The sequence below is a fragment of the Schistocerca americana genome, chromosome 4 (assembly GCF_021461395.2).
Source record: "Schistocerca americana isolate TAMUIC-IGC-003095 chromosome 4, iqSchAmer2.1, whole genome shotgun sequence".
NCBI lineage: Eukaryota > Metazoa > Arthropoda > Insecta > Orthoptera > Acrididae > Schistocerca > Schistocerca americana.
In genome coordinates, this window is record NC_060122.1 from 477,957,128 (window position 1) to 477,983,950 (window position 26,823).

Consider the following 26,823-nt stretch of genomic DNA (forward strand, 5'->3'; position numbering starts at 1 on the left):
AAAGACAGGGTGGTTTGATAATTTTGGTAATAACATATTGTTTCGTAAACAACTCACCTTACTTCTCGATATATAGTCTTCTAAGTGATATACACTTAGTCCAATGATCCTGTAGCTTCTTTATCCCGTCGTAAAAACATATTCAGTCAAACTCTGCAAAATAATCGTTGACTGTATGAAACGTCCCCTTACAAAAATTTATGAATGACTGTGCTGATAAACCCCTTACGTTATTTGATTTTTAAACAGCTGAGCAGAACTGAATGTACTCAGTCATTTCGCTCTTTACTTATTCTGATCAACACTAAACTGACACACAGTATTTTTAGCGCAACGCAGTCTGACTTTCAATAATCCCTACAAAACAATGGCCCTGACTAACAATAACCTATACCTTTCACGAATCACTTACCTCACAAAAATCTTCGTTACTCGAACTACTGCAAAACAGCGAGCGCCAATACTGCCAGCTAAATAAAAGATTCTAACTACTGAAGCCACTAACTACTGATAGGCATACTAAGCAAATGAAAGATTTTCATTGAGAGCTAACAATGTATTTACCTTAATAGTGTTCAAAAGTCATTATACAGGATGATTCAAAAAGAATACCACAAATTTAGGAATTTAAAACTCTGCAACGACAAAAGGCAGAGCTAAGCACTATCTGTCGGCGAATTAAGGGAGCTATAAAGTTTCATTTAGTTGTACATTTGTTCGCTTGAGGCGCTGTTGACTAAGCGTCAGCGTCAGTTGATGCTAAGATGGCGACCACTCAACAGAAAGCTTTTTGTGTTATTGAGTACGGCAGAAGTGAATCGACGACAGTTGTTCAGCGTGCATTTCGAACGAAGTATGGTGTTAAACATCCTGATAGGTGGTGTATTAAACGTTGGTATAAACAGTTTACAGAGAATGGGTGTTTGTGCAAAGGGAAAAGTTCTGGACGGCCGAGAAGGTGCTACTGTAACTGGACTACAGTATCTGGAGATGTTAGAGAATTGGCTGTTCCCTCAGCTCGAACAAGAAGCACAACAATTCATATTTCAGCAGGATGGAGCGCCACCACATTGGCACTTATCTGTCCGTAACTACCTGAGCGTCAACTACCCGAGGCGATGGATCGGCCGCCAGGCAGCCCGTGACAGAGCACTTCATCACTGGCCTCCAAGAAGCCCTGATCTTACCCCCTGCGATTTTTTCTTAAGGGGGTGTGCTAAGGATATGGTGTTTCGGCCACCTCTCCCAGCCACCATTGATGATTTGGAACGAGAAATAACAGCAGCTATCCAAACTGTACGCCTGATATGCTACAGAGAGTGTGGAACGAGTTGGAGTATCGGGTTGATATTGCTCGAGTGTCTGGAGGGGGCCATATCGAACATCTCTGAACTTGTTTTTGAGTGAAAAAAAAAATTTTTAAATACTCTTTGTAATTATGTATAACAGAAGGTTATATTATGTTTCTTTCATTAAATACACATTTTTAAAGTTGTGGTATTCTTTTTGAATCACCCTGTATATATATATATATATATATATATATATATATATATATATATATATATATATATATATATATACTCCTGGAAATTGAAATAAGAACACCGTGAATTCATTGTCCAAGGAAGGGGAAACTTTATTGACACATTCCTGGGGTCAGATACATCACATGATCACACTGACAGAACAACAGGCACATAGACACAGGCAACAGAGCATGCACAATGTCGGCACTAGTACAGTGTACATCCACCTTTCGCAGCAATGCAGGCTGCTATTCTCCCATGGAGACGATCGTAGAGATGCTGGATGTAGTCCTGGGGAACGGCTTGCCATGCCATTTCCACCTGGCGCCTCAGTTGGACCAGCGTTCGTGCTGGACGTGCAGACCGCGTGAGACGACGCTTCATCCAGTCCCAAACATGCTCAATGGGGGACAGATCCGGAGATCTTGCTGGCCAGGGTAGTTGACTTACACCTTCTAGAGCACTTTCGGTGGCACGGGATACATGCGGACGTGCATTGTCCTGTTGGAACAGCAAGTTCCCTTGCCGGTCTAGGAATGGTAGAACGATGGGTTCGATGACGGTTTGGATGTACCGTGCACTATTCAGTGTCCCCTCGACGATCACCAGTGGTGTACGGCCAGTGTAGGAGATCGCTCCCCACACCATGATGCCGGGTGTTGGCCCTGTGTGCCTCGGTCGTATGCAGTCCTGATTGTGGCGCTCACCTGCACGGCGCCAAACACACATACGACCATCATTGGCACCAAGGCAGAAGCGACTCTCATCGCTGAAGACGACACGTCTCCATTCGTCCCTCCATTCACGCCTGTCGCGACACCACTGGAGGCGGGCTGCACGATGTTGGGGCGTGAGCGGAAGACGGCCTAACGGTGTGCGGGACCGTAGCCCAGCTTCATGGAGACGGTTGCGAATGGTCCTCGCCGATACCCCAGGAGCAACAGTGTCCCTAATTTGCTGGGAAGTGGCGGTGCGGTCCCCTACGGCACTGCGTAGGATCCTACGGTCTTGGCGTGCATCCGTGCGTCGCTGCGGTCCGGTCCCAGGTCGACGGGCACGTGCACCTTCCGCCGACCACTGGCGACAACATCGATGTACTGTGGAGACCTCACGCCCCACGTGTTGAGCAATTCGGCGGTACGTCCACACGGCCTCCCGCATGCCCACTATACGCCCTCGCTCAAAGTCCGTCAACTGCACATACGGTTCACGTCCACGCTGTCGCGGCATGCTACCAGTGTTAAAGACTGCGATGGAGCTCCATATGCCTCGGCAAACTGGCTGACACTGACGGCGGCGGTGCACAAATGCTGCGCAGCTAGCGCCATTCGACGGCCAACACCGCGGTTCCTGGTGTGTCCGCTGTGCCGTGCGTGTGACCATTGCTTGTACAGCCCTCTCGCAGTGTCCGGAGCAAGTATGGTGGGTCTGACACACCGGTGTCAATGTGTTCTTTTTTCCATTTCCAGGAATGTATATATATATATATATATATATATATCAGTTCATGATATCCAGTATTACAAATTTACTCTTTCTGGAGGACACATGTCCCGATCGTCCACTCTTAAAGATCTGCCATCTCTCTCAACACATCCAACACTGCTGGCGGCTCACTTCCAACTGCGCAACGCTACGCGCTGTTAATAGCCAACTGCCAACACTACAATAGCAACTTCCAACAATGCAAACTAGCCACAGACTGCACACAGCACAGTCAGTGATTTTCATATAGAGCGCTACGTGGCGTTACCAACATAAAAACCGGAACAGCCTACTTACAACTGCAACTATGACTACCCCATTTGATGAAAATTTCTTCCCAGCAGGATAAAGTTTGAAGGTAGCCCCAAGTGACTGCTCCCAGTTCCGGAAGTCTGGTGAATAGGGTGGATGAGGAACCAGGTCAATGCCCAGTTCATGTACTTTCGTCATTGTTGTCGTTGACGTGTGGGATGGTGCACTATCCTGATGTAAGAACCCTTTTGGACTTCCCAACCTTAGTCTTTTCTCAACCAACAACAGTTGCAAACGATCCAACAAAAAAAGTAATAGGATCCAGTTATGTTTCTGACTTTTTTCAAGGAATCTGTGATCAGTGCACTATCACCAGCCTTTGTCCATTGCCGTTTCGACTTTGATGTGAAATGATGTGTCCAGGTTTCATCAACAGTCATAAATCGACACAAAAAGTCTTAGGGATTGTGATTAAACCTCGCCAGACTTTGTGCTGAAATGTTGTGCCAGATGCGTTTTTGATCGAGTGTGAGCAATCGCGGCACCCACCTCGCATACAACTTCGTCAGAGCCAATTCTCCGTGCAGGATATTATGCACTCGCTCAGTTTAGATGCGTACAATCTCATCACACTGACAAATTTTGTATTCACCCGTCTTGCGGTACCATATCATGGTTTTTGTCAATGGTTTCCTTTGTGGTCACTCAATTGGACAGCCATAGACCGCTTCGTCTTCGGTGCTTGTCTGACCAGATTTGCTGCATCAATCCTAAGTAAATAATCTTCACCCTGATGGGCAGACTCCACGTGCACATCATCCAGTTCTGTTTTGATTGGTGCTGCAGTCCCACCCTTCAAATGAAAATATTCAATAGCAGTAAAAAACTAGGATTTCTCCATTTTCAATCGCCATGGACACACTGGCCATTTCAGGCGGCTGTCAACAATGAACTGTTGACATTTTTTTATATGATCCTAGGAATAATTAAGCTTACCAACCATGAAGGCGCAACAACAATGGTCCATTGCTTAGTGGAAATTTAGCAGACTTACCAAACGACCATTATACAGTGCGGGGTGTAATGGTACTTGAATTACGTAGCCATTACGGCACCTCACCTCAACCTCTCGATACCAGCAATATTCTACTGTGTTTCTGTAAAATAGTTAACATATTTCTGTGACAACATTTAGATTTGATTTCTTTAATATAGAGGTACATCGATACATCGATATGTATATATTGCAATGGTATTATTCTTATGTGTATTCTTTCTTTTGTCACTATGATCTTTGACGTACATGTAACTCTGATTTTTGGGCGCGTAAGCGGTTATCAGAGAGTCAAGCTTTGGTCGTCATGTTTAAAAGACGCAACGCTTATGAAATGTGAACTTTAACAGTGAGGAAGATATTTTCAAGTATGTTTTATATTGTGAAATGATGTTTTGGAACGAGTTACGTGATATTGCAACAACAGTAATAAAAAAGAAGTGTAACTTAAATTCGGAGTGCTGATTATATTTTTACATCACCGTTGTCCTAACTTGCAAAAGTTTAATCTTCAAGAATGGTTTATGAAACACATCTATAAAACTTTTGAATATCGCAGAATAACACCTCGGCTTCTTTGCATCCGAGCTTGGAATCATCGCTACCTAGGTTTTCGACGATTGAGCCATGAGTTCACAACAAGACCAGCGTGGGAATCACGAAAAGATGAGTGCTTAGTTTATCCATTATTTCAAGAAATGACTTTATTAAATGTGCTCTAATGACACCTGACACATAATATAACTTTGTTGTTGCCCGAAAATGCAATATTTAGCAGAGTGAGCAACACAACAATCATCATTAATTTTTGACCTTTGTTGTGGTTGGGTTGTTAGAAGGGGCAGAAGAAAATGTTTCAGAACACATCATTAAGTGTATATACACAGGTCAATAAAAGTTATGCATCATCCCTTTATTTCGAAATTCATGGCACAGAAAAAAATTGGCTTTGAGGCCTGTGTATATATTGGTTTGTGGAGTGTCCAGATTACCAGATACGGTCCAACTACTGGTTGCAGAATCTCGTCACTATACGGCAGTGCAGTGTGATTGTCCTCAAAAACCACGAGAACTGTACGGGGACCCACGTCACGCCACCCCAGAACGTCACTCCACGATCACGTTGTTGCACACATTGGACAATGTTGGAGACGTGCGATATTACCCGACTGTCTCCTAACGCGTTGTCTGCTATTATCAGGGTAGAAACAAATATGGATTTCACCCGTAAACAGCACTCAACGCCAATCCTGGAGCATTTATTCGGCATGATTGATTTCCCATCTGCAACGGATTCCATCGTGTTGTTATGTACGACATAGTCCTCCCCATGGTTGTCGCAAATGGAGATTCACATCGCCATGCGATGTATGACGTTCTATACATTCTTCGAACACCAGATTAAGTTCTGGATTACTCGGAATACTTTTCCTTTGACTTAAATGTCATAGACATCGTTCATCCTGTAGTCCATTACTTCGTCTCTGATGCCCACATAGCAGCTGTCCTAGTGGACAAGCATCTGCCCGTAACGTGACGAAGCGGGCCCAATCATTGTTTGCGAGTGTCCTTCGCGGCATAATGGATGCTCACTCTACAGCTGCGTAGACACCTCCAATGGGTTCCTACTGGTACTTTATTTTCAGTCGAAACGCGATGTTCTACCTTCAGGTAGATCTCATGGTAACTGTGTGTATGTTTACAAACAATGTAAGCGATGACCTGCCGATCGATACTGGAGCAGTCACAATAGAAACACACCTCAACGACTTATTGGATATTGTAAAACTTTTGTCGATGTGTGTAGTTGATCAAAGGGCTCCGCAGTGTACTGCCGCTAGAAGTTCCCAACATGACCCAACAACATTGTCAATTACGATTGCAGTGGGCATGGGGAAATCGTGATTGGCCCGGATTGCCTGATTGGATGAAACACGTTTCTTATTACAACAGGTCGACAGTCATGACTTGAGGTCATTCAGACGAAGGTCTGCTCCAAACAGGACTGGACCTCGGACGCAGTCCGATGGGGAGAGTGTTACGCTATGGTAAAGATTCAACTGGGCTTCTAAGGGGCCTGTGGTAGTCTCATGACATAAGTTAATTATGTGGAAGTTTTTACGAACTACCTGATTCCTTCATGCTTGATTTTTTCCAGATGGAGTTGGCGTCTTCCAGCAGGATGATTCTCCATGTCACAAGACCAAAATAGTAGTATAGTGGGTGTCATGGCGAACTCACATTGATGTCTTAACTACCAAACTCACCGGTTCAAAACATCCTTTCAAACATCTGTGACGCCGCGCAAAGTGACCGCGTGGTTCGAGGCGCCATGTCACGGATTGCGCGGCCCCTCCCACAGGAGGTTCGAGTCCTGCCCTGGGCACGGGTGTGTGTGTTGTTCTTGGCATAAGGTAGTTTAAGTAGTGTGTAAGTCTAAGGAGCGATGACCTCAGCAGTTTGGTCCCTTAGGAACTCACATACATTTGAACACCAGTGACGCTATCAAGCGACATCGTAGCGCCACAAATTAACGGACCGTAATTCACCGCTAGTATGTAACCTATACGTAGACTTCTGGTGCCACACGCATCCGAAAACCAATCACGGACTCGCTGAATCCCCCCCCCCCCCACACACACACACACAGAATCGCCCTTATAGTGCGTTCGGAAGATGGCCCAACATGCAATTAAGCAAGCGGGCTTAATGTCTTCTCTCGTTAGAGTATGTTGCCTGAATACACATCTTCCACAGCTCTAAATACTAGCCATGACCTTTCCCCCAAATGAGAGAAATGGTTCAAATGGCTCTGAGCACTATGCGACGTAACTTCTGAGGGCATCAGTCGCCTAGAACTTAGAACTAATTAAACATAACTAACCTAAGGACATCACACACATCCATGCCCGAGGTAGGATTCGAACCTGCGACCGTAGCGGCCACGCGGTTCCAGACTGAAGCGCCTAGAATTGCACGGCCACACCGGCCGGCCAAATGAGAGAGACTAGCCGTGTTCCTAGCACAGAGCCAACCAATAATGTAACTGCTGGCTCGTTTACAGTTAAAAGGGTTGTCTCACACCCGACTTTCAGCAGCTAATCGCTGCATGAAATCATTTGATTTCTCGCTACGGTTAACATTTTCGTCTGATTTCTGTTTTATATAGTCAAGATTAATTAGATAAATTAGTTTTCGCAAGTGCTTTCGGTCAGCGTTGAACAAATGAACCAACTATTACAATAAAAAAAATGGTTCAAATGGCTCTGAGCACTATGGGACTTAACATCTGTGGTCATCAGTCCCCTAGAACTTAGAACTACTTAAACCTAACTAACCTAAGGACATCACACACATCCATGCCCGAGGCAGGATTCGAACCTGCGACCGTAGCAGTCGCGCGGTTCCGGTTCAAATGGTTCAAATGGCTCTGAGCACTATGGGACTTAACATCTGTGGTCATCAGTCCCCTAGAACTTAGAACTACTTAAACCAAATTAACCTAAGGACATGACACACATCCATGCCAAAGGCAGGATTCGAACCTGCGACCGTAGCAGTCGCGCGGTTCCGGACTGAGCGCCTAGAACCGCCAGACCACCGCGGCCGGCTATTGCAATAAAACATGAGCCTATCTAATATTACTTATGCAACAACTTAACTGCGTTCATTCAAACATATCATAGTAGAAGTAACTAATCTTTCAAACTGAAGCTGAATTTTACCAAAACAATATTAAAGTTAATGAAACCTGGCACATTACTAATAAATAGAGTATAAAATTTCTGGAATATAAACTGGGAATAGCTATTGTAAAAACACAAAATGCTGTATGTTCCAAAAGTTAACAGAATATTACACTCATTCGCGCTGAAACAGCTACTGATATTCACGGGTGCCACAATGGCCGTATTACACCTTAGCACGACGAGCTCTGAGACATTCAACTGCCGACATTCACCTGCCAGATTTAAAGTTTTTGGTTGCCTGAATGCTTCATAATTGAAAATCCAGCTACTCTTTCCTGACTGAAAATCCACCTGGCTTAATGGTGGACTCTATACGGCCCATGTATTTTACTAGAACACTGCATAAAATAGTACATAATTACCGTGCAGTTTGGGCAAATAAACAATAGAGGGGAGTAACACAAACACTAAAAATATACTCTTGGATTGCAGTAAAAGATAAGGGGAACATAAATCGGATTTTTTTTTTTTTTTTAGTGCGTACAACCATATGGCACATGTAAATGCCATGGAAATGAAACCAATACCAAAAGCGAGAGTATACGCAAGTATATAATATTCTGCTACTGAAAAGGCATGTAACGAATGTTTTAGTTTAACATTTTAAATCATTGAAAGTTTGATTTAAAGTGCCTGGGAATTAAGTTACGTGAGATGGGTAAGAACAGTGAGAGTCTGTAAATGTAACTTCAGCATAAAATTTATTGTTCATGACAGGAGTTCTTTTGAAACAAATTTTGGAGAGGAGGGGTTCTTAACAGCCATAATGCCCGATAAAGAAACACTTAGCCCTGAGAATGATGTGCAATAATCCCACGTTGGCGGCCCTTGCGCTGGAAGTGTAATCATTATTAAGAATTGTCGCAGAAATTTCCCTTTGAAAATCGCCGTGCATAATGACGCAGAGGCGAACCATTTGCAGTCTCCTCGTTGACTGAAGAATCTGTAGTGTCTAATGTAGACCAAACCTGTTTCACATCTATGTTTATAGTCATAGCACATAATCAGTATCAAAAACAATCTTCTTAGTAAATATGTTACTCCACTGTCCGAACATCGAAGCTTTCGAATTACTTTGGGAAGTATAGTCCATGACAGGAAATATATTTATGCAGTAATTTCGGAGTTCGCGCTATGCATTGAGAGTAGTCCACTTGGTAAACCCGTTCCTCCACTGTTCTGACTTTTGTAGCTTTCACATTATTATTTTCTGAGTCAATAATTTAATCAGTAGAAAGTACCACCAAGTTCACAGTCTGCGCTAGCCCCAAAACAGTCCAGTCAGCAAACTCGTTACTCCAGTGGCCGAACATCGTAACTTTTAAAGAATTATCTTGAAAGGTAATGGTTTATAACAAGAATCATTTTGGTTTATACGCCCATTAAGTTCATAGCCAGCGCTGTAGATCGAAAACAGTCCGCGCTTTACAGCGAAATCACTATCTATAAAGTTTCTGCTATAAAAAAAGCCAATTCATCCGCTGACGAACGACAAAAATCATTATTCGACTTTTTTGTTACTCTTTCACATAGCGACCTATCGATACCCTTCAAGCTCCTCTCTCTCTCGCAAAATAAGAGATTTATTACGATCTTCAATTGACACACTTTAATGTACACAGGAATATAAGAGGCAGTCAAATGGAAACGAGACTGATGGAGCAAAAGGAGATAAACTGTTCATTATTTCAAAAGTAATCGCCATAACTGTCAATACAGGTATCCCACTGTCAGAGAAAATGGTCAACGCCCTCATGTAAAAATGTTTGCGGTTGCGTACGGAACCGTGATTGTACTCAGGCGTGAACTTCTTCATCCGAAGCAAATCGTTGGCCACGAGTGTCTTTCTTCAGGGCAAGAAAATTACATAAATCGTATGGGAGGGGTCGGGATGGTACGGAGAACGTTTAATAGCTTCCCAGCGAAACTTCTGCAGCACCGTCGCAACAGCCTTGACAATATGTGGGCAGGTATTATCCTGCAACAAAATGACGCTGTCCCTCAACATTCCTCGGTGTCTGGACATGACGGCGCGCTTAATTTTTGCGAAGTGTCCACGTGCCACTTTGAGTCAATTTTGTGTCATGTTGCAGAGGTTCAATGAGCAGCGAGTCCTTGCAATCAAAGGAAAAAGTTATCATCACTTTCCCGGAGCTGCCCTGTCTGCTGATTCGACTACGGCAGAAGTTTCACTGGGAAGCTTTTACGTATCCCTCATACACTCCTCATATCTCCACACGGAATTTTCATACTTTTGGAACTCTGAAGAAAAACTTTCGTGGCCGTCGATTTTCTTCAGGCGAAGAGGTGCTCGCCTGGGTACAATCATGATTTTCCTGGTAACCGCAAACATTGTTCCCTGAAGGCATCGACCGTCTTGTCTCACATTGGGCTAAATGTATTAACATTTATGGCGATTGCTTTCGAAATAACAAACAGTTTCCTTTATTTGTCCACCTTCTCGTTTTTATTTGACTATCCCTTATATTTCAACAACATGTTACTAAACATGCCTAAACCCCACACCATAAAATAAGAAATAATTCCTTTGATGACAGCCATAGAACATACACAGAAAGAGCCATGAATCGTGCACTATTGCATATCTATTCAAAGTCTATGTACATCCGTGCTCAAAAGTATCCTAACGACCTTAATTGCATTTCGCCTGATTCGCATGCGACCCACATAACGCAACTGTCTAGCAGGTCCTCTAATCGCTCCTTGGTACAGTCGTTTGACTATTGAAAATGGTTCCAACAAGTCACCACTAGAAAACACTGCTCTGTATCGCAATAACTCAAGATGTAAAGTATTAACACGATACTACAAATATCAGGGAACACCTTATCACAGATAAGACTGTCCTTAAGGCTTGTAAGCTCACATTTATTACAATAAAAGACATACCTGAAACTTTACCACTCTCATTATTACGTCAGATAGGTAATGCACGTAGTAAGTTCGTCGTATTCATGATTTACTCTTGGAAGTAACATACCGTACTTATTATTTAACTCAAAATGACATTAAAAATTTAAGTTATTCACGAGCAGGTAGTTGCGAATATGTGTGAACTACAAATGACACGACGAACTGTCTCGTTCTGCATATGGATTCAAACCCAGGTCATGCAGACGAAGCAAAGATTTCGTGACTGACGGAAACGAACAGTCATTCCTGATTAGGCATACAGAGAGTGATATACCTCGATTTTAGACAGTATCAATTAGCAAACACCAACTTTAAATTACATAACGCAAACATTTTTAACGAACCCGAATTCCTACCCAGCACATATTGTCCCTGTTAACGAACTCGAGAGATGTTAAAAATTGCTTGTTAACAAGTAGCTTATTTGAAATGCCGTGAGGTAAAGCTTTGTGTTGGACAGGGATTCGAACCCAGAACCTAAACGGATAGATATCGAAGCACAATCAAATGTGACATATCGGATTTTCTCGGCAGTAGCTAGATGTTTTAACTGAAATGACGAGACGAAACATTAATTTTTTCCTTCCCAGGACTCCAACCCGGCACCTATCGCTGTAATATTCTAGAGAAAACGAACGTTAAATATGGGTTTGTTGCAACAGCAGCGACATGTGAGCATGTTTCAACTAGAAATAATATGACGAAGAGTTCAGTGCTGACTGGGAATAGAGCCCCACACATATCGTTGTTGACTACACACAAAGAGACGTCAGCTACCGAATTTTTCTCCACCAGCAGCTTGGAATAAGATCTTGAACTTACAGTGATCTCGCAAATAGGTCTGTGTCTCACTGTGAGTCAAAAACGTCAGACATCGTTAGTGTTGACAACGAATGAAAATACATTAAACATCAAAATTATTATCCACCAGCAGATAGGTGTTCTCATGCTAGAGCTTTATAACACATAATAAAATCTTTAGTGCCGGACCAGGATTCGAACCAATTCATGCGCAACATGTGGAGATGTTGAGGAATCTGCAGTTTTGAACAAACAACAAATTGCAGCCGAGCTGTTTTTTCACGAAGGGATCAAATTCCGCGTTAAGGGCGGTCTGAATTGCATTCTCAGTTAAGAACCAATTTTATCGACATACAGAAGCTCAAATAAAAGATGGAATAAATGTCCTGCGACCCTACATAGCGTTTGTTTCGTCATTAGAAATAAATAACTAGTATAAGAAAGGTTACTGGTGATAGAGTTTCTACATGTCGCCACTCCAGACTTAATTGTGGTTCAAACTAACGTCTACTTGGTAGAGAAGGAATATCATTTTTAATGTGAATTTCAGACCACAGTGCCATTGTATCTTCTTCTCTTGGTGTATCCAGAAAAGAAAGGAATCTGTCTCTTCCTATATAGCCTCTCACCAGCCCAACAGACCACCAAACCCTCTGCTGAGTGGCTCACATTTCTATCATAACGCCGTTGTGTCCCACTGTCTAAGAATTTTTACACACAGGCTCCCTGTAGTAGTTTGCAGCATGTTCAGTAAATTCATTTACTTGGTTGACTGAATCACCACGAACTAGCTGTCTCGGCTACCCAGTGCATACATTGGCCTCTATTTTGTAATCACCGAAATAAATTCACGTAACTGCCACCTTCACAGAACAGCCAACAGTGTAGGATGCAGAAATTTAAATAGAAGTGTCCCTTTCCACTTGAGCTACTGTACTGCACTTTCTGTTTGTTGAAAACGTCGTGCAGTGAAAAAGAAAAGCTGCAACTCTTCGTCTCTCAGAAGTCTAGACCCGGCCATTTGCATTATCTTACAGTGCAGTGGAAGGCAGAAGTTCTGGAGGAATTGTTGAGTTCATGGTAAGTCTCGTGCACTGTAGATAAGATGTCGTGAGTTTGAGTACATTCACTTCTACGTTTTTTAATACGTAATTCAGCTGTCTGCTAAAGTTATCAATCTAATGGGACTTTGAACATAATTCCCTTCACTCCTCAACCCAAAATAGTCACATGTCAAAAAAGAGCTAACTTCGGCGACATTTTGTTCTTTTCAGGTTTAATAGACAGCTAGGCAACAGATGCATCTCGAAACTTTTGTATTATGTATGGGGAGAGCGCATCGTGCCAAAATACGTCAGAAAAGTATTTTCTACATTAGCTGTCGTCTGGTAGTGGCATTTCATTCTTCTTCAAACCTTGTTTGACAGCTTTAACTCAGAACAAGTTTTCTACATGATGTAATCAATAAACTGCAAGTGCATTGTCAGACTGTTATAGATAACATCAGAGAATTCGCATATATTCTTGATGATGTAAAGACTCTTCTAGGCATCATAGGCGAGCCATTTTGAAATTTTCACAAATTCAACAGATTTATTACTACGAGAAAATCCACTATGAAGTGTGAAGATACCGAATAATTCGATTATTACCGTCATTATTACTATCATTTTCTTCATACCACTGCTGGAACACATGTGCTTGAAGATCATTTAATGCCTTTTGGTCATTATAGAAGTAGCTTCCCAAGAACAGGTTCTTTCCCTGTCTGCGGAATCCTTTTCATGTTAATATCAAACCTACTTAAGGTATATTCGTGGATGCACGGTAGGTGTGCAGTTCGATTGTCGCTTAGGCACGAAAGTCTGTATCCTTATTTTAGATTCAAACACCTAGCAGCTGGTAACAAAAACCAATACGTGACATTTGATTTTACTTAGTTAACAATCCGATTATGTGTTGGGTTCGCATCTCCGTCACAGAACTTCACATCATGCACTTCATCTTTAAATGCATGCACACTTTGTTACTTCAGAATGGAGGTATATCAGACATCTTTCGTGGTTAGTTAACAGGGTCGAAGGGTCTTGATAGGAGTCCCAGTTCATTACAAAAATTGTCGTCTTTTATTGTCAAGTTTAGATTTGGTTACTGGAATTGGAAAAAGTTTCGGTAATTCATGACTCTTCATTGCTACTTCTCAATATGATATGGTTAGATTAGATTACATTAGACTAATTCTTGTTCCATAGTTCATGAATACATTTCGTAATGATGTGGAACGTGTTATTTTAATGAAAGAGTTCTTTACATACCATGATTTAATTTTTTTACAACAATATTTTAATCTCTCTCTCTCATTCTTTTTGATTTCTCTCTCTCTCTCTCTCTCTCTCTCTCTTTCTCTCTCCCTCTCTCTCTCACTGTCACACACACACACAAACACACACACACACACATTTTTTTTTAATTTGTTTGTTGTGCTCGACTATCAGCGAGGCACGAAAATTTCTGTGAATGAGTTCTTAGTTTTGAGTACACTTACGAAAGAAATATAAAAACAACTATGAGAGTTACTGATTTATGATGCTTAGTTTGCAGATAGTTCTGAGTATTATTAGTAACTAAGCTCCAGTCCCTAAACCTAGTTACAGAAATGCGAATCAGACGCATTACGTATTCCAGGCCGTAGCAGCCACGACTTGGAGACGCCAGCGATGGTCACTTCGCAGCCCGCTGTAGGATCACATCGGTTCGTCTTCTTCCTGCTGGTACTGTAACTGCAGCTGTTTACAAGTTCTAGTAACCATTGGCCTCGATAAACGAAACTAAGACACATACCTCTTCGCCAGCTCTTTGGTAATGTGCTGACCTGTGAAAAAGCATCCGTTATGTTTCGCAGTTCCAGTCTCACTAACTGTAACGTTTTTATCCCTTCTGTGGAAGAGCTTCAAGCAGTCAGGTCAAACATAGATAAGGAAATAGCAAGAAAATACTTTCGGCTAATAGTGCAATGGTGAAAAACTTAGAATGCTGCACAACAGGTAACGCCTCTTTCCGCTGCTGGCAAGCATATTTTCGGTTCTAGGAATATGTAACTATATCTATGAAATGCCACATTTGTATACTCCTTGAGTATGCCACAGCATACCAATTAAACACAGACCCAATCTAAATGAGTAGTATTTTACTGATTCGTGTCCATAGAGGCACGCTTGTGTACAGATACTCAGTTTTATTAAAACAGACTTTCGTCGTAAGGTTATCGAGGGTGGTTTTATTTCATTTCTTATAACAGAGTGCACAATTTTCGTAAGTTTTCCTTTAGTGTCGTTAAAACAATAGTAAACATGAGAGAGATATAAATCATCAAGGGTATATGCGAATTCTTTGATGTTATCTATAACAGTCTGAAAATGCACATGCAGTTTATGGATTACATGCACGTAGAAAACTTGTTCTGAGTTAAAGCTGTCAAACAAGTTTTGAAGAAGAATAAAATGCCACTACCAGACGCCAGCTAATGTAGAAAATACTATTCCAACGTATTTTGGCACGATGCGCTCTACCCATGCATAATACAAAAGTTTCAAGATGCGTCTACTGTCTGGCTGTCTGTTAAACCTGACATGAACAAAATGTCGCAGAAGTTAGCCCTTTTTCCACATACGACTATTTTGGGTTGAGAAGTCAACGAAATTATGTTACAAGTTCCGTTATATTGATAACTTTAGCAACTCGTGACATCTTACCCACCGTGCGTGATACTTACAATTATGCTACTAGCCGACACAAAGCTGTAACACCTCCAGAAGTCAAGGACAATTCCTCCAGCACTTCTGCATTCCACAACACTGTGGGATAATGCATATGGCCAGGTAAATACTTATGAGAGACAAACAGTTATACCTTTTCTTTTGCACTGCACGACGTTTTCTACAAACAGATAGCGCAGTACAGTAGCTCAAGTGGAAAGGAACACTTCCTATTTAAAGTTCTGTTGGCAGTTCTGTGTTGGTGGCAGTTACTTGATTTTATTTTCGTGATTACAAAATAAAGTTGATTGTATGTACTGGGTAGCCGAGGCAGCTAGTTCATGGTGATCCGGTCAACCAAATAAATGAATTTGCTGAACATGCTGCAAATTGATACAGGGAGTCGGTGTGTAAGAATTCTTAGACAGTGGGACACAACGGCGTTATGATAGAAACGTGAGCCATTCAGCAGTGGGTTTGGTGGTCTGTTGGGCTGGTGAGAGGTTCATGTATCTATGGTTGGGATTCGATTCCAACTTCGGTCAGTGATTTTAGATAGGGAGAGACAGGTTCCATTCTCTTCTGGGTGCACCAAGTGAAGATGATATAATGGCATTGTGGTCTGAAATTCACATTAAAAATGATATTCCTTCTCTACCAAGTAGACGTTAGGTTGAGCCACAATAAAGTCTGGAGTGGCGACATGTAGAAACTCTATCACCAGTAACCTTTCTTATACTAGTTATTTATTTCTAGTGACGAAACAAACGCTATGTAGGCTCGCAGGACACTCATTCCATCTTTTATCTGAGCTTCTGTATGTCGATAAAAATTGGTTGTGAACTGGGAATGCAACTCAGACCGCCCTTAACGAGGAATTTGTTCCCTTTGTGACACTACGGCTCGGCTACAATTTGTTGTTTGTTCAAAACTGCAGATTCCTCAACATCTCCACATACTGCGCGTGAATGGGTTCGAATCCTGGCCCGACACTAAAGATTTCATTATGTATTATCAAGATCTAGCATGAGAACACCTATCTGCTGGTGGATAGTAATTTCCATTTTTAATGCATTTTCATTCGTTGTCAACACTAACGATATTTGAAGTTTTTGACTCACTGTGAGACACCGAACTATTTGCGAGATCACTGTAAGTTCAAGAGGTTATTTTGAGCTGTTGGCGGAGAAAAATTCGGTAGCTAACGTCTCTTTGTGTGTAGTCAACAACGATATGAGTGGGGTTCGATTCCCAGTCAGCACTGAACCCTTCGTCATATTATTTCTAGTTCAAACATGCTCAATGTCGCTGCTGGTGCAACAAACCCATATTTAACGTTCGTTTTCTCTAGAATGTAACAGCAATAGGTGCTGGGTTGGAGTCCTGGGAAGGAAAAAATTAATGTTTCGTCTCGTCATTTCAGTTAAAACATCTAGCTACTGCCGAGAGAATGCGATATGTCACATTTGATTGTGCTGCGATATCTATCCGTTTAGGTTCTGGGTTCGAATCCCTGTCCAACACAAAGCTTTACCTCACGGCATTTCAAATAAGCTACTTGTTAACAAGCAATTTTTAACATCTCTCGAGTTCGTTAACAGGGACAATATGTGCTGGGTAGGAATTCGGGTTCGTTAAAAATGTTTGCGTTATGTAATTTAAAGTTGGTGTTTGCTAATTGATACTGTCTAAAATCGAGGTATATCACTCTCTGTATGCCTAATCAGGAATGACTGTTCGTTTCCGTCAGTCACGAAATCTTTGCTTCGTCTGCATGACCTGGGTTTGAATCCATATGCAGAACGAGACGGTTCGTCGTGTCATTTGAAGTTCATACATAATCTCAGCTACCTGCTCGTGAATAATTTAAATTTTCAATCTCATTTTGTGTTAAATAATAAGTACGGTACGTTACTTTGAAGAGGAAATCATGAATACGACGAACTTACTACGTGCATTACCTATCTGACGTAATAATGAGAGTGGTAACATTTCAGGTATGTCATTTATTGTAATAAATGTGAGCTTACAAGCCTTAAGGACAGTCTTATCTGTGATAAGGTGTTCCCTGATATTTCTAGTATCGTGTTATTACTTTACATCTTGAGTTATTGCGATGCAGAGCAGTGTTGTCTAGTGGTGATTTGTTGGAACCATTTTCAATAGTCAAACGACTGTACCAAGGAGCGATTAGAGGACCTGCTAGACAGTTGCGTTATGTGGGTCGCATGCGAATCAGGCGAAATGCAATTAAGGTCGTTAGGATACTTTTGAGCACGACTGTACTCGCGGAATTAAAGCTGTGAGGGCGGGGCGTGAGACGTGCTTGGGTAGCTCAGTTGGTAGTCGGCCTTCAGCGGCCGTATCGATGCGGACGCGCAGCGTGTTTACGTCCTCGCTGCTGCTGGCTGTGTGCTGTTTACTGGTGAGTAGACGCTGTTTTAGCGTCCACAATAACGTGTTATTGTGTGACAATGTTTAGAACCGGAACATGAACGACATAACGCGAAGAGACACATTGAAATTTGTATTCGATCACAACTATGCACGACCGAAGTCTTTTGAGATAGAATTATGGATTGAGGAAAGTCTGGAACGATCCTTTGACGATATTATCGGCGTACACCTGTCGATCGTTAGTAGCGTTGTCTACATCAAGTTTAAACCCGGTTATATTTGCGAACAGATCTTGCAGTCATGTAGTGGTAAGCTTAAATTTAAGCACCGTGATGGGAACATCGGAGAGGTTAAGGTTTTGCATGCAGGATTTGGTCTTCGAACTCTTCGAATTTTTGAGTTACCATTTGAAGTACCTGCTCAAAAATTATGGTAACGTTGTTAGCAATGTTGCCGAAAAATGGGCGACGTTTAAGGTTCCTGTCATGAACGGTGTTCGGCAGGTTAAAACGGAACTGCAGAGGCACATACCATCTTACGTTACTATTTGTGGATACAGGGCGATCGTCAGATATGACGGTCAACCGCATACCTGCTCTGGGTGCGGTGCCACGGATCACGTTCGTGCTCAATGTATCCAACGAAGGGTGACGCAGTTGCCACCAGGAGACACCGTGCCAGCTAATACGATGAATTCACTACCGCTGACATATGTGGCGGCAGTCCGCACCAACATGGCCAACGTGGAACATTCAGATGTGGACACAATTTCCAACGCCTTGGACGACGACCAAGTGACGCCAATGGAAACTTCCACCACAAAGGACATCACTGATGTAACCCCTGAGGTTCCAACGGAAACCAACGAGCCAGTGGGTACGAATTTGGCCAGCCTTCACTGTGATGTACCATCCCAAGGAAACACCAACGATTCGGACACAGGCAACAAACAGATGCCTGTCTCAGCGCAAACGGCAGGATTAACTGGTGGGGAAGATAGCGTTTCATCTCCAGAGGCAGACGAAAATGGAAGGTGTGGTGTCACCGCCAGACACCACACTTGCTAGGTGGTAGCCTTTAAATCGGCCGCGGTCCGTTAGTATACGTCGGACCCGCGTGTCGCCACTGTCAGTGATTGCAGACCGAGCGCCACCACACGGCAGGTCTAGAGAGACTTACTAGCACTCACCCCAGTTGTACAGCCGACGTTAATAGCAATGGTTCACTGACAAATACGCTCTCATTTGCCGAGACGATAGTTAGCATAGCCTTCAGCTACGTCATTTGCTACGACCTAGCAAGGCGCCATTATCAATAGATATTTAACTTGTGATGCCTGTACCGTCAGACCGATGTACACCACTTATGGATTAAAGTTAATTATTACATCAACTACGTACTTTATTTGCTACTATTAATTCCCTTAACTGTTCCAGACCTCGCGCCAGCCTGCGTGAGCTTAAGCGCGTGCCTTTCGGCTTCCTCTAATAGTGACTTGGCTGTCTTGCCAAGTCACAACAGAAGGCGAGGCAGTTCGCCGAAGAAACATAAGAAATGGAGGATAGCCCACAAGAATGCCGAGCAAACTGCACCAAGTTTGCGTGAGAAAGGTTTGCAAATTGCCCGCGACCTTACCGATGCCCTACATGGAAACCCTGATGAGAAGCAACAGAGTGGCACTAGCGATTTGGCAGACACCACGAAACCCCATTCAGAGGTCGGAGACCACGCTCTCGCTGAAGGGGAAAAGACTACACGACGGGTCTTCAGGGATAGCTCCACACACCTCCGTCTGTCTGAGACAGCCTCACACACCAAGAGGGACTCAGTTAATGTTGGCGACTGGGCAGATGACGTAGGAGGCATGTCAGTGGACACTGAAACGGATAAGGTCGGCTAGGCGAGAGGTGCTTCCTCAGCTGTGAGGGATGAAGAACTCAAAAGGACAGGACCAGCTTCAACAACTCCGACAGGGGACGCTGATTACTTTTATGATACTTATTAATGGTTCCCACCGACGTCTCCCTTCCATACTTGGATTGAGACTTCGCGCCACTAGCTGGAAATGCCTCCTCCGTTTCAGGACTACAAGTTAGCCACGTTATATATCAATAAAATTACCTCGACTCAGAAGCTGTACACCCTTCGCGACTACCTTTATAGCTGTGACGCGGATATTGTGATGCTGCAGGAGGTGGACGACAACCTTCACCTAGACATTCCTGGCTACGAAGTGGTAAAAAACACCACTCCGGAGAGCTCCTCCGGTACGGCTTTCCTAATCAAACAGGGAGTGACCATCTCTGACGTCGAACTACTGGAAAACGGGAGGAGCATTTCGTGTCTAATTCACGGTATACGATTTATAAACATCTACACCCGTTCTGGTAATCAAAATAGAGTACGCAGAGCACAGTTCTTTGCTACTGACCTGTTATATCTGTTACGACGGAATCCAGAAGACGTGGTACTTGGGGGTGACTTCAACTACGTTTTAAAGCCTAAAGATCAAAGGCCGAATTTTCATGGTTGTCCAACTCTCGCAGAAACAGTGCGTCGGCTCGAACTGGAGGACACATGGGAAATACTACATGGAGACCAGAGCTGCTTTACGTATTATACCGCACAAACTGCCAGCCGCATCGATAGGATTTATGTGGGGAAAACTCTGAGGGGGCAAATATCGGCAACGGAAACGTGGCCAATATGTTTCTCAGCCCACTTGGCCTACCACTGTACCATTCGTATGACCAGACAGAAAACGTTCCGTGGCAAAACAGGATGGAAATTAAATGCAGACATCCTCCGAGAGCAAGGACTACGAGAACAGTTGCAGTAGGTCTGGGAATCGAGTCTACACAGACAGGCTACTTTTCCGTCTGTCACGATGTCGTGGTGCCACTATACGAAGCCTCGACTTATTAGGTGCTTGAAGGCCTATAGCTACGCCAGGAGCCGCTTGCAAAAGGAGACCTTTGAATTTTACTTTAGATGCCTACGTGATTTATACTCCGAAACGTCTGTCACGCACGAAAACATCGTACAAATTAAAAGGATTAAGGCAAAGTTGTTACTACTGAAACGGAAACAAATGGAAGGTCCCAAAACCCGCTTTAGAGACACCAACAGTACTTCCGATGAACATCCATCCTCGTTCCACCTCGGCAGAGAGAAACGACGAGCAAGACAAAAACTGATCAGTAAATTGAAAACGGAAGATGGCAGCTTCTTGACGACTCAGATGGAAATAAGGGATTATATCACTGACTATTACCGGAGACTCTATATGGCAGACCCGACAGATGATGAGATCATCTCCGCCATGCAAGATCTTCTAACAGCGTAACTAGCCGATGCTGACAGGGAGTCACTGATGAGTGAAGTCACTGCGGATGAAATTAAGATGGCCTTGAGGAAGGCTCAGCCTAATAAATCCCCTGGCGCGCATGGACTTCCATTGAATTTTATAAGGAATGCTGGCATCTACTGGAAAATTGTTTTGTGCATACATGTAACGAAATTAGAGCAGGTCTGCAACTACCAGAAGACTTCGATGGCAGTTTAATTGTACTTGTTCCGAAACAACACCCACACGAAGACATCAATCATTTTCGACCAATCTCCCTCCTGAATTCCGACTACAAGATTGTGGCCCGCGTGTTTGCAAATAGAGTTAAAAACGTCCTAGGGACGATAATCCATCACAGCCAGTCAGCAGCAGTACCTGGACGCACTATCTTCAAAAGTCTTGCGGATTACAGAGAGATCATCTCGTTCAGTGCAATTACACGGCCGACTGCAGCAATTCTTGCTTTAGACCAATGTAAGGCTTTTGACCGGGTTTCGCACCGCTATCTGCTCCAAATTATGAAACATCTTGGATTCGGTTACGACTTCATTACAGTGATTCAAAATATGTACACCGCTGCCACTTCTAAGGTCATTGTTAATGGTCAGTTCACCCGACCGATTCCTATTGAAAGATCAGTAAGACAAGGATGCCCCATGTCTATGCCTCTCTACGTAATAGCAATTGAGCCACTTCTTCGGATGCTCCATTGCAAACTTCAGGGCTTAACTGTCTACTCATGCAACACAAAATGTTATGCGGACGACGTGAGTGCTGTCATACAGTCAGAACAGGAGCTACGGGAGATCACTGACAGTATCACTGAATACGAACGAGCATCAGGCTCCAAATTAAATTATACGAAGACCAGATTATTGCCGATTAGGGGAGGCTTTCCGACAGATGTAACTTGTCCTTACAGGTTGTGCGAGACTGTCAAACTGCTAGGTATAAAAAGGAGCCGTTGCCCTATGAGAACAACGGCAATCAATTGGAAAGAACTCTTGGCCATCACGAAAGCCTGCCTTCAACAAAATAAAAGCAGAGAACAGAATCTGCTTCAACGAGTTCAATTCATCAATACCAAGATCCTTTCCAAAATCTGGTATGTTGGGCAGGTTCTCCCGGTGGTAGACACTATCGCCAGGGGCATCATGTCGGCAGTCGGATGGTATGTTTGGAGTGGTGAGATATTCAAGGTGGGGATCAACGTCGTCACTCTCCCTCCGGCGGAAGGGGGCCTGGGTCTAATAGAAGTCCCAACGAAATACAAGGCTCTCCTCGTACGTAATACATTGCAGCTGTGCCACAAATACCCCGACAGCGCACTTCGTATGGCCATAAGGACATATCAACCATACAACATGCTAATACCAATAAACCTGGGGGAAGTGCACTATAAGGCGAATCATATCAGGATGTTTCTCTTAGAAGCCAGCTACCTGAAGTCGAAATCGAGTGCTCCATTAAGTGATCTAACATCTGCTCAACTATATCGGCTGATGAACGAAACTGGAAGAGCCAACCGCATGGTGACGAAGTACCCCTCTACGGATTGGACTGGAATCTGGACAAACATCAATAACAGTGTTCTAGGCACTGACGTCCGATCCACTTGGTACAAAATTGTCTATCAGACAATACCAACTAGAGAGCGACTCCATAAAATACATCTGTCAGTGTCAGACAAGTGTCGAGAATGTAATGTCATCGACACCTTAAAAGACCGCTGTGCCTGTGGTGAGAACGGCCATATATTGAACTGGTGTCGTAGGACCATGGCGTCGATCTGCAGGACAACAACGCAGAACATCTCTCTAACATCGATTCTCCAACCGGATGGAACTTACTATCCGGTAACCAAAAAGAACACGTGGACGTGGTTGGCAGCTCACACACTGCACTACATCATTAATGCCCAGGAAGACCGGACATACATGGGCTACAGAATATACCTAACCACACAGGCTAAGTTACTGATGAGGGACCCAAAATATAAGAGAAAGTCTGCCAATTATATCGCGGCATTACAACCAGTGACGATATGACACACATACGATGAAGAGACTTATAAGAGGATGCTAGACGAACAGATGGATGAACGAACAGGTGTTCAGTTTTTAAAACCCAAGTTCACAATTATTGTACTTTTTTTTCGTTGCTTACAGTAGGACTTTGTTTTGTACTATCATCGATAGTCGAGAGAAAGTTTTCAGTTTGTGACTTTGTGACTCACGTTGTGAATGCCACTTTATCCGAAGGAACATTGCCTAACATCACACTCCAGCACACACCACAGGACGGTCTGCGGACTTCAGCGACGTCTGCCCTCACAACTACGAGAAGGAAACCTGGGCGAAAAAGAAAGGATCACTTAACGAACGAGGCCAAGCTTTAATGCTTGGGGTATATAAAGTGAAGGCTTATTAATTTCGAGAAGACGAGTTTTGAGGATCGCGTGTCAGCTGAGTCAGTGCCACCTTGTTGGAGGACGAGCAGGGGAATGTTTTCAAGGAAAATACTATTCTTTTCTTTACAGAAGAAGTCCTTTTATTTCTTCATGAAGAAGAACATTACGCAGGGGAATGATTTAAAGGAAAACAAGTTTCCTTTCTTTACAGAAGAAGTATTTTATTTCATCGTGAAGAAGAACAATTTCTTTTAATGGCGATGAAGCCAGGCCGAGAAGGCAACTTCTGGCGAGCGTAAGGATGGGTTGAAGGGGAGGAAGGAGACCCAAAAGCAAAAACAAAAAAATACAAAAAAACGAAAAATGTTGGTAGAGCACTTGCCCGCGAAAGGCAAAGGTCCAGAGTTCGAGTCTCGGTCCGGCACACCGTTTTAATCTGCCAGGAAGTTTCATATCAGCGCACACTCCGCTGTAGAGTGAAAATTTCATTCTAGCATTAATCGAACTTTCTCATACCAGATCTTCCTAGTGTATTCTATTAAGTGTGGTGGGGGTCCGCAGAATAAAGTTCCTGTCCAACTGTGGAAGTTTTGGTTGTTTTGACGCAAGTATGCAGCATTCGTCAAATTTTGCAGGTAACACACACACAATCTTGCTCCACAAAACTGTGTTTGGGAGGAATGACTCTGTTGATAAACCGACGAATAACTCGAAAGGAAAACTAGGTGCTACCAAGTATCCAATCTAGGGACACAGCAAGATTGTTTCAGTTTAAAATTCATTCAAAACGTGATCGATCTGTAAAACTGTAATCCTGTGTTCCACTTTCCAATATCTCAGCGCAGTCATAGCCATGAAAGAGTTTTTTACCTGTTTGTACAGTACTCATAATACTCCATTCGTGCCTTTTCCTTCCAAACAACAACGTTTTCTTTTCTCGTCAACTAACACTGCAGTAGAATTGGCAAATGGAAAATTACTTAGGATGAATTGTAAAGTACTAGAGGGCTATAAGGTGTTGTGTTACAGATTTCATTTAAATGTATCCACACACATGTAAGAGTCTTGTCTCTACACGCATACATCAGCATAGTTAGAAATAGGCTCAGTATACAACACATAAAATTTCGTTTTTATTTAATCAAAAGTGTAATAAGAACAAATGATATATTTCACTGAAATGAAGAATCCTGCGACGCGAATAATGTTCTAGCTGGCAGCAGGACTGGTGACAGGACGCGTGATGTATCTGGCAGCAGGACTGGTGACACAGTGTGTGCTGTATCCGGCAGCAGGACTGGTGACAGGATGTGTGTTGTATCTGGCAGCAGGACTGGTGACACAGCGTGTGCTGAATCCGGCAGCAGGACTGGTGACAGGACGCGTGATGTATCTGGCAGCAGGACTGGTGACACAGTGTGTGCTGTATCCGGCAGCAGGACTGGTGACAGGATGTGTGTTGTATCTGGCAGCAGGACTGGTGACACAGTGTGTGCTGTATCCGGCAGCAGGACTGGTGACAGGATGTGTGTTGTATCTGGCAGTAGGACTGGTGACACAGCGTGTGCTGAATCCGGCAGCAGGACTGGTGACAGGATGGGTGTTGTATCTGGCAGCAGGACTGGTGACACAGCATGTGCTGTATCCGACAGCAGGACTTGTGACAGGATGTGTGTTGTATCTGGCAGCAGGGCTGGTGACACAGCGTGTGCTGAATCCGGCAGCAGGACTGGTGACAGGATGTGTGTTGTATCCAGCAGCAGGACTGGTGACACAGCGTGTGCTGTATCTGGCCACAGGATTGGTGCCTTGATGGGTGTTGTATCTGGCAACAGGACTGGTGACTTGATGAGTGTTGTATCTGGCAACAGGACTGGTGATAGGATGCATGCTGTAGCAGGCAATGGGGATGGCGGATGCTATTGGTGTTGGGGCTGACGATGATGCTTTGGACATCACCTGCCCTAAATATACAGAGGCTACACGTTTTGTGGTCAGATGGACTGCTGGCGATGTAACTTCTGTTTTGCCTAACGATGAGGCTCGAAGAATTGCTCTTGTTTTGGGTGGCAACGCCACTTCAATTGTAGGTGCCGACGTCACTTGTGTCATGCCTGATATGACATGTGTTGAAGACGGGGACGTGGCGGGAGATGCCATGTGTGTTGCAGCTGCTGGTTCAAGTTGTGTTGTGGATGGCAATACGGCTGGAGACTCCAGTTGTGTTGTGGCCTCCTTGGCCACTCCTGTTGTGGCTGGTGACGCGGCTGGTGCAACCACTTGTGGTGCAGCTGGTCGTTCAACTTGTACTGTGGATGGTGACGCAGGTGGAGACGCCTCTTCTCTTGTGGCTTCTGCTGGCTGTCCTCCTGTGACCGGCAACGTGGCTGGCGATACCTGCAGTGTTGCAGTTGGCGACATGGCTGGTGACGCCGCTGTTGTTGCTAATGCTGGCTCCTGTGAGAAAAACATATAATGGATGATGTTAAGACGTTGCTAAATGTGTTCCATGTGATACAAATTGAGAGAAGGCCTATTCACAATAATTTAGATCATTTAAGTAACATTAAATATTGCCAGTTCTTTGGTACATCTATTCAGTACGTATTTAAATCGAATGAAAGTAAGAATCTTTTAAGAGTCAATGTAGTGGCATTATAAATACTGGGAGATTATATTGGTGTACAAATTACTCTCGTGCATTTTATTTGTCCGGGTTGGATCTTTAAGAGCTTGTTACTATGCGTAGTAATCTAAACATTAGGAAATACTTTCACTGCTCGACGTTCCACACAATGAGACAGTCTCATTCACAACATGACGTTCTGATGTCTCCCAATCGCTTGATATGGACCATGCCTGTAAGCTCACTTCTCCAATTACGAGAAGAGAGGGGAGCACGCGCATACCCACCTCGCAGGGTTTCATGGTGGTCTGTGTCCTACAAACTGATACTGACGATCCAAAATAATATGACCGAATATTTAATATGGTGTTGGGCCGCCTCAAGAATACAATACACAAGAGGTTCTGGATGTCGCGGATTAGGCCTTTGTGCCTGCACCAGCAATCTGCTCTGTCGTCACATCTGCCACAGTAGCCTCCAAT

At 43.5% G+C, this 26,823-nt stretch overlaps 1 protein-coding gene across 1 annotated transcript; it reads right to left on the reverse strand.

The window, feature by feature from the left end:
* Window positions 1-24,924: 24,924 nt before the first annotated feature.
* LOC124613561 (translation initiation factor IF-2-like) lies at window positions 24,925-25,605 on the reverse strand. Its single transcript, XM_047142275.1, has one exon. The coding sequence runs from the start codon at window positions 25,603-25,605 to the stop codon at window positions 24,925-24,927; it is 681 nt and encodes a 226-aa protein (XP_046998231.1).
* Window positions 25,606-26,823: the final 1,218 nt, after the last annotated feature.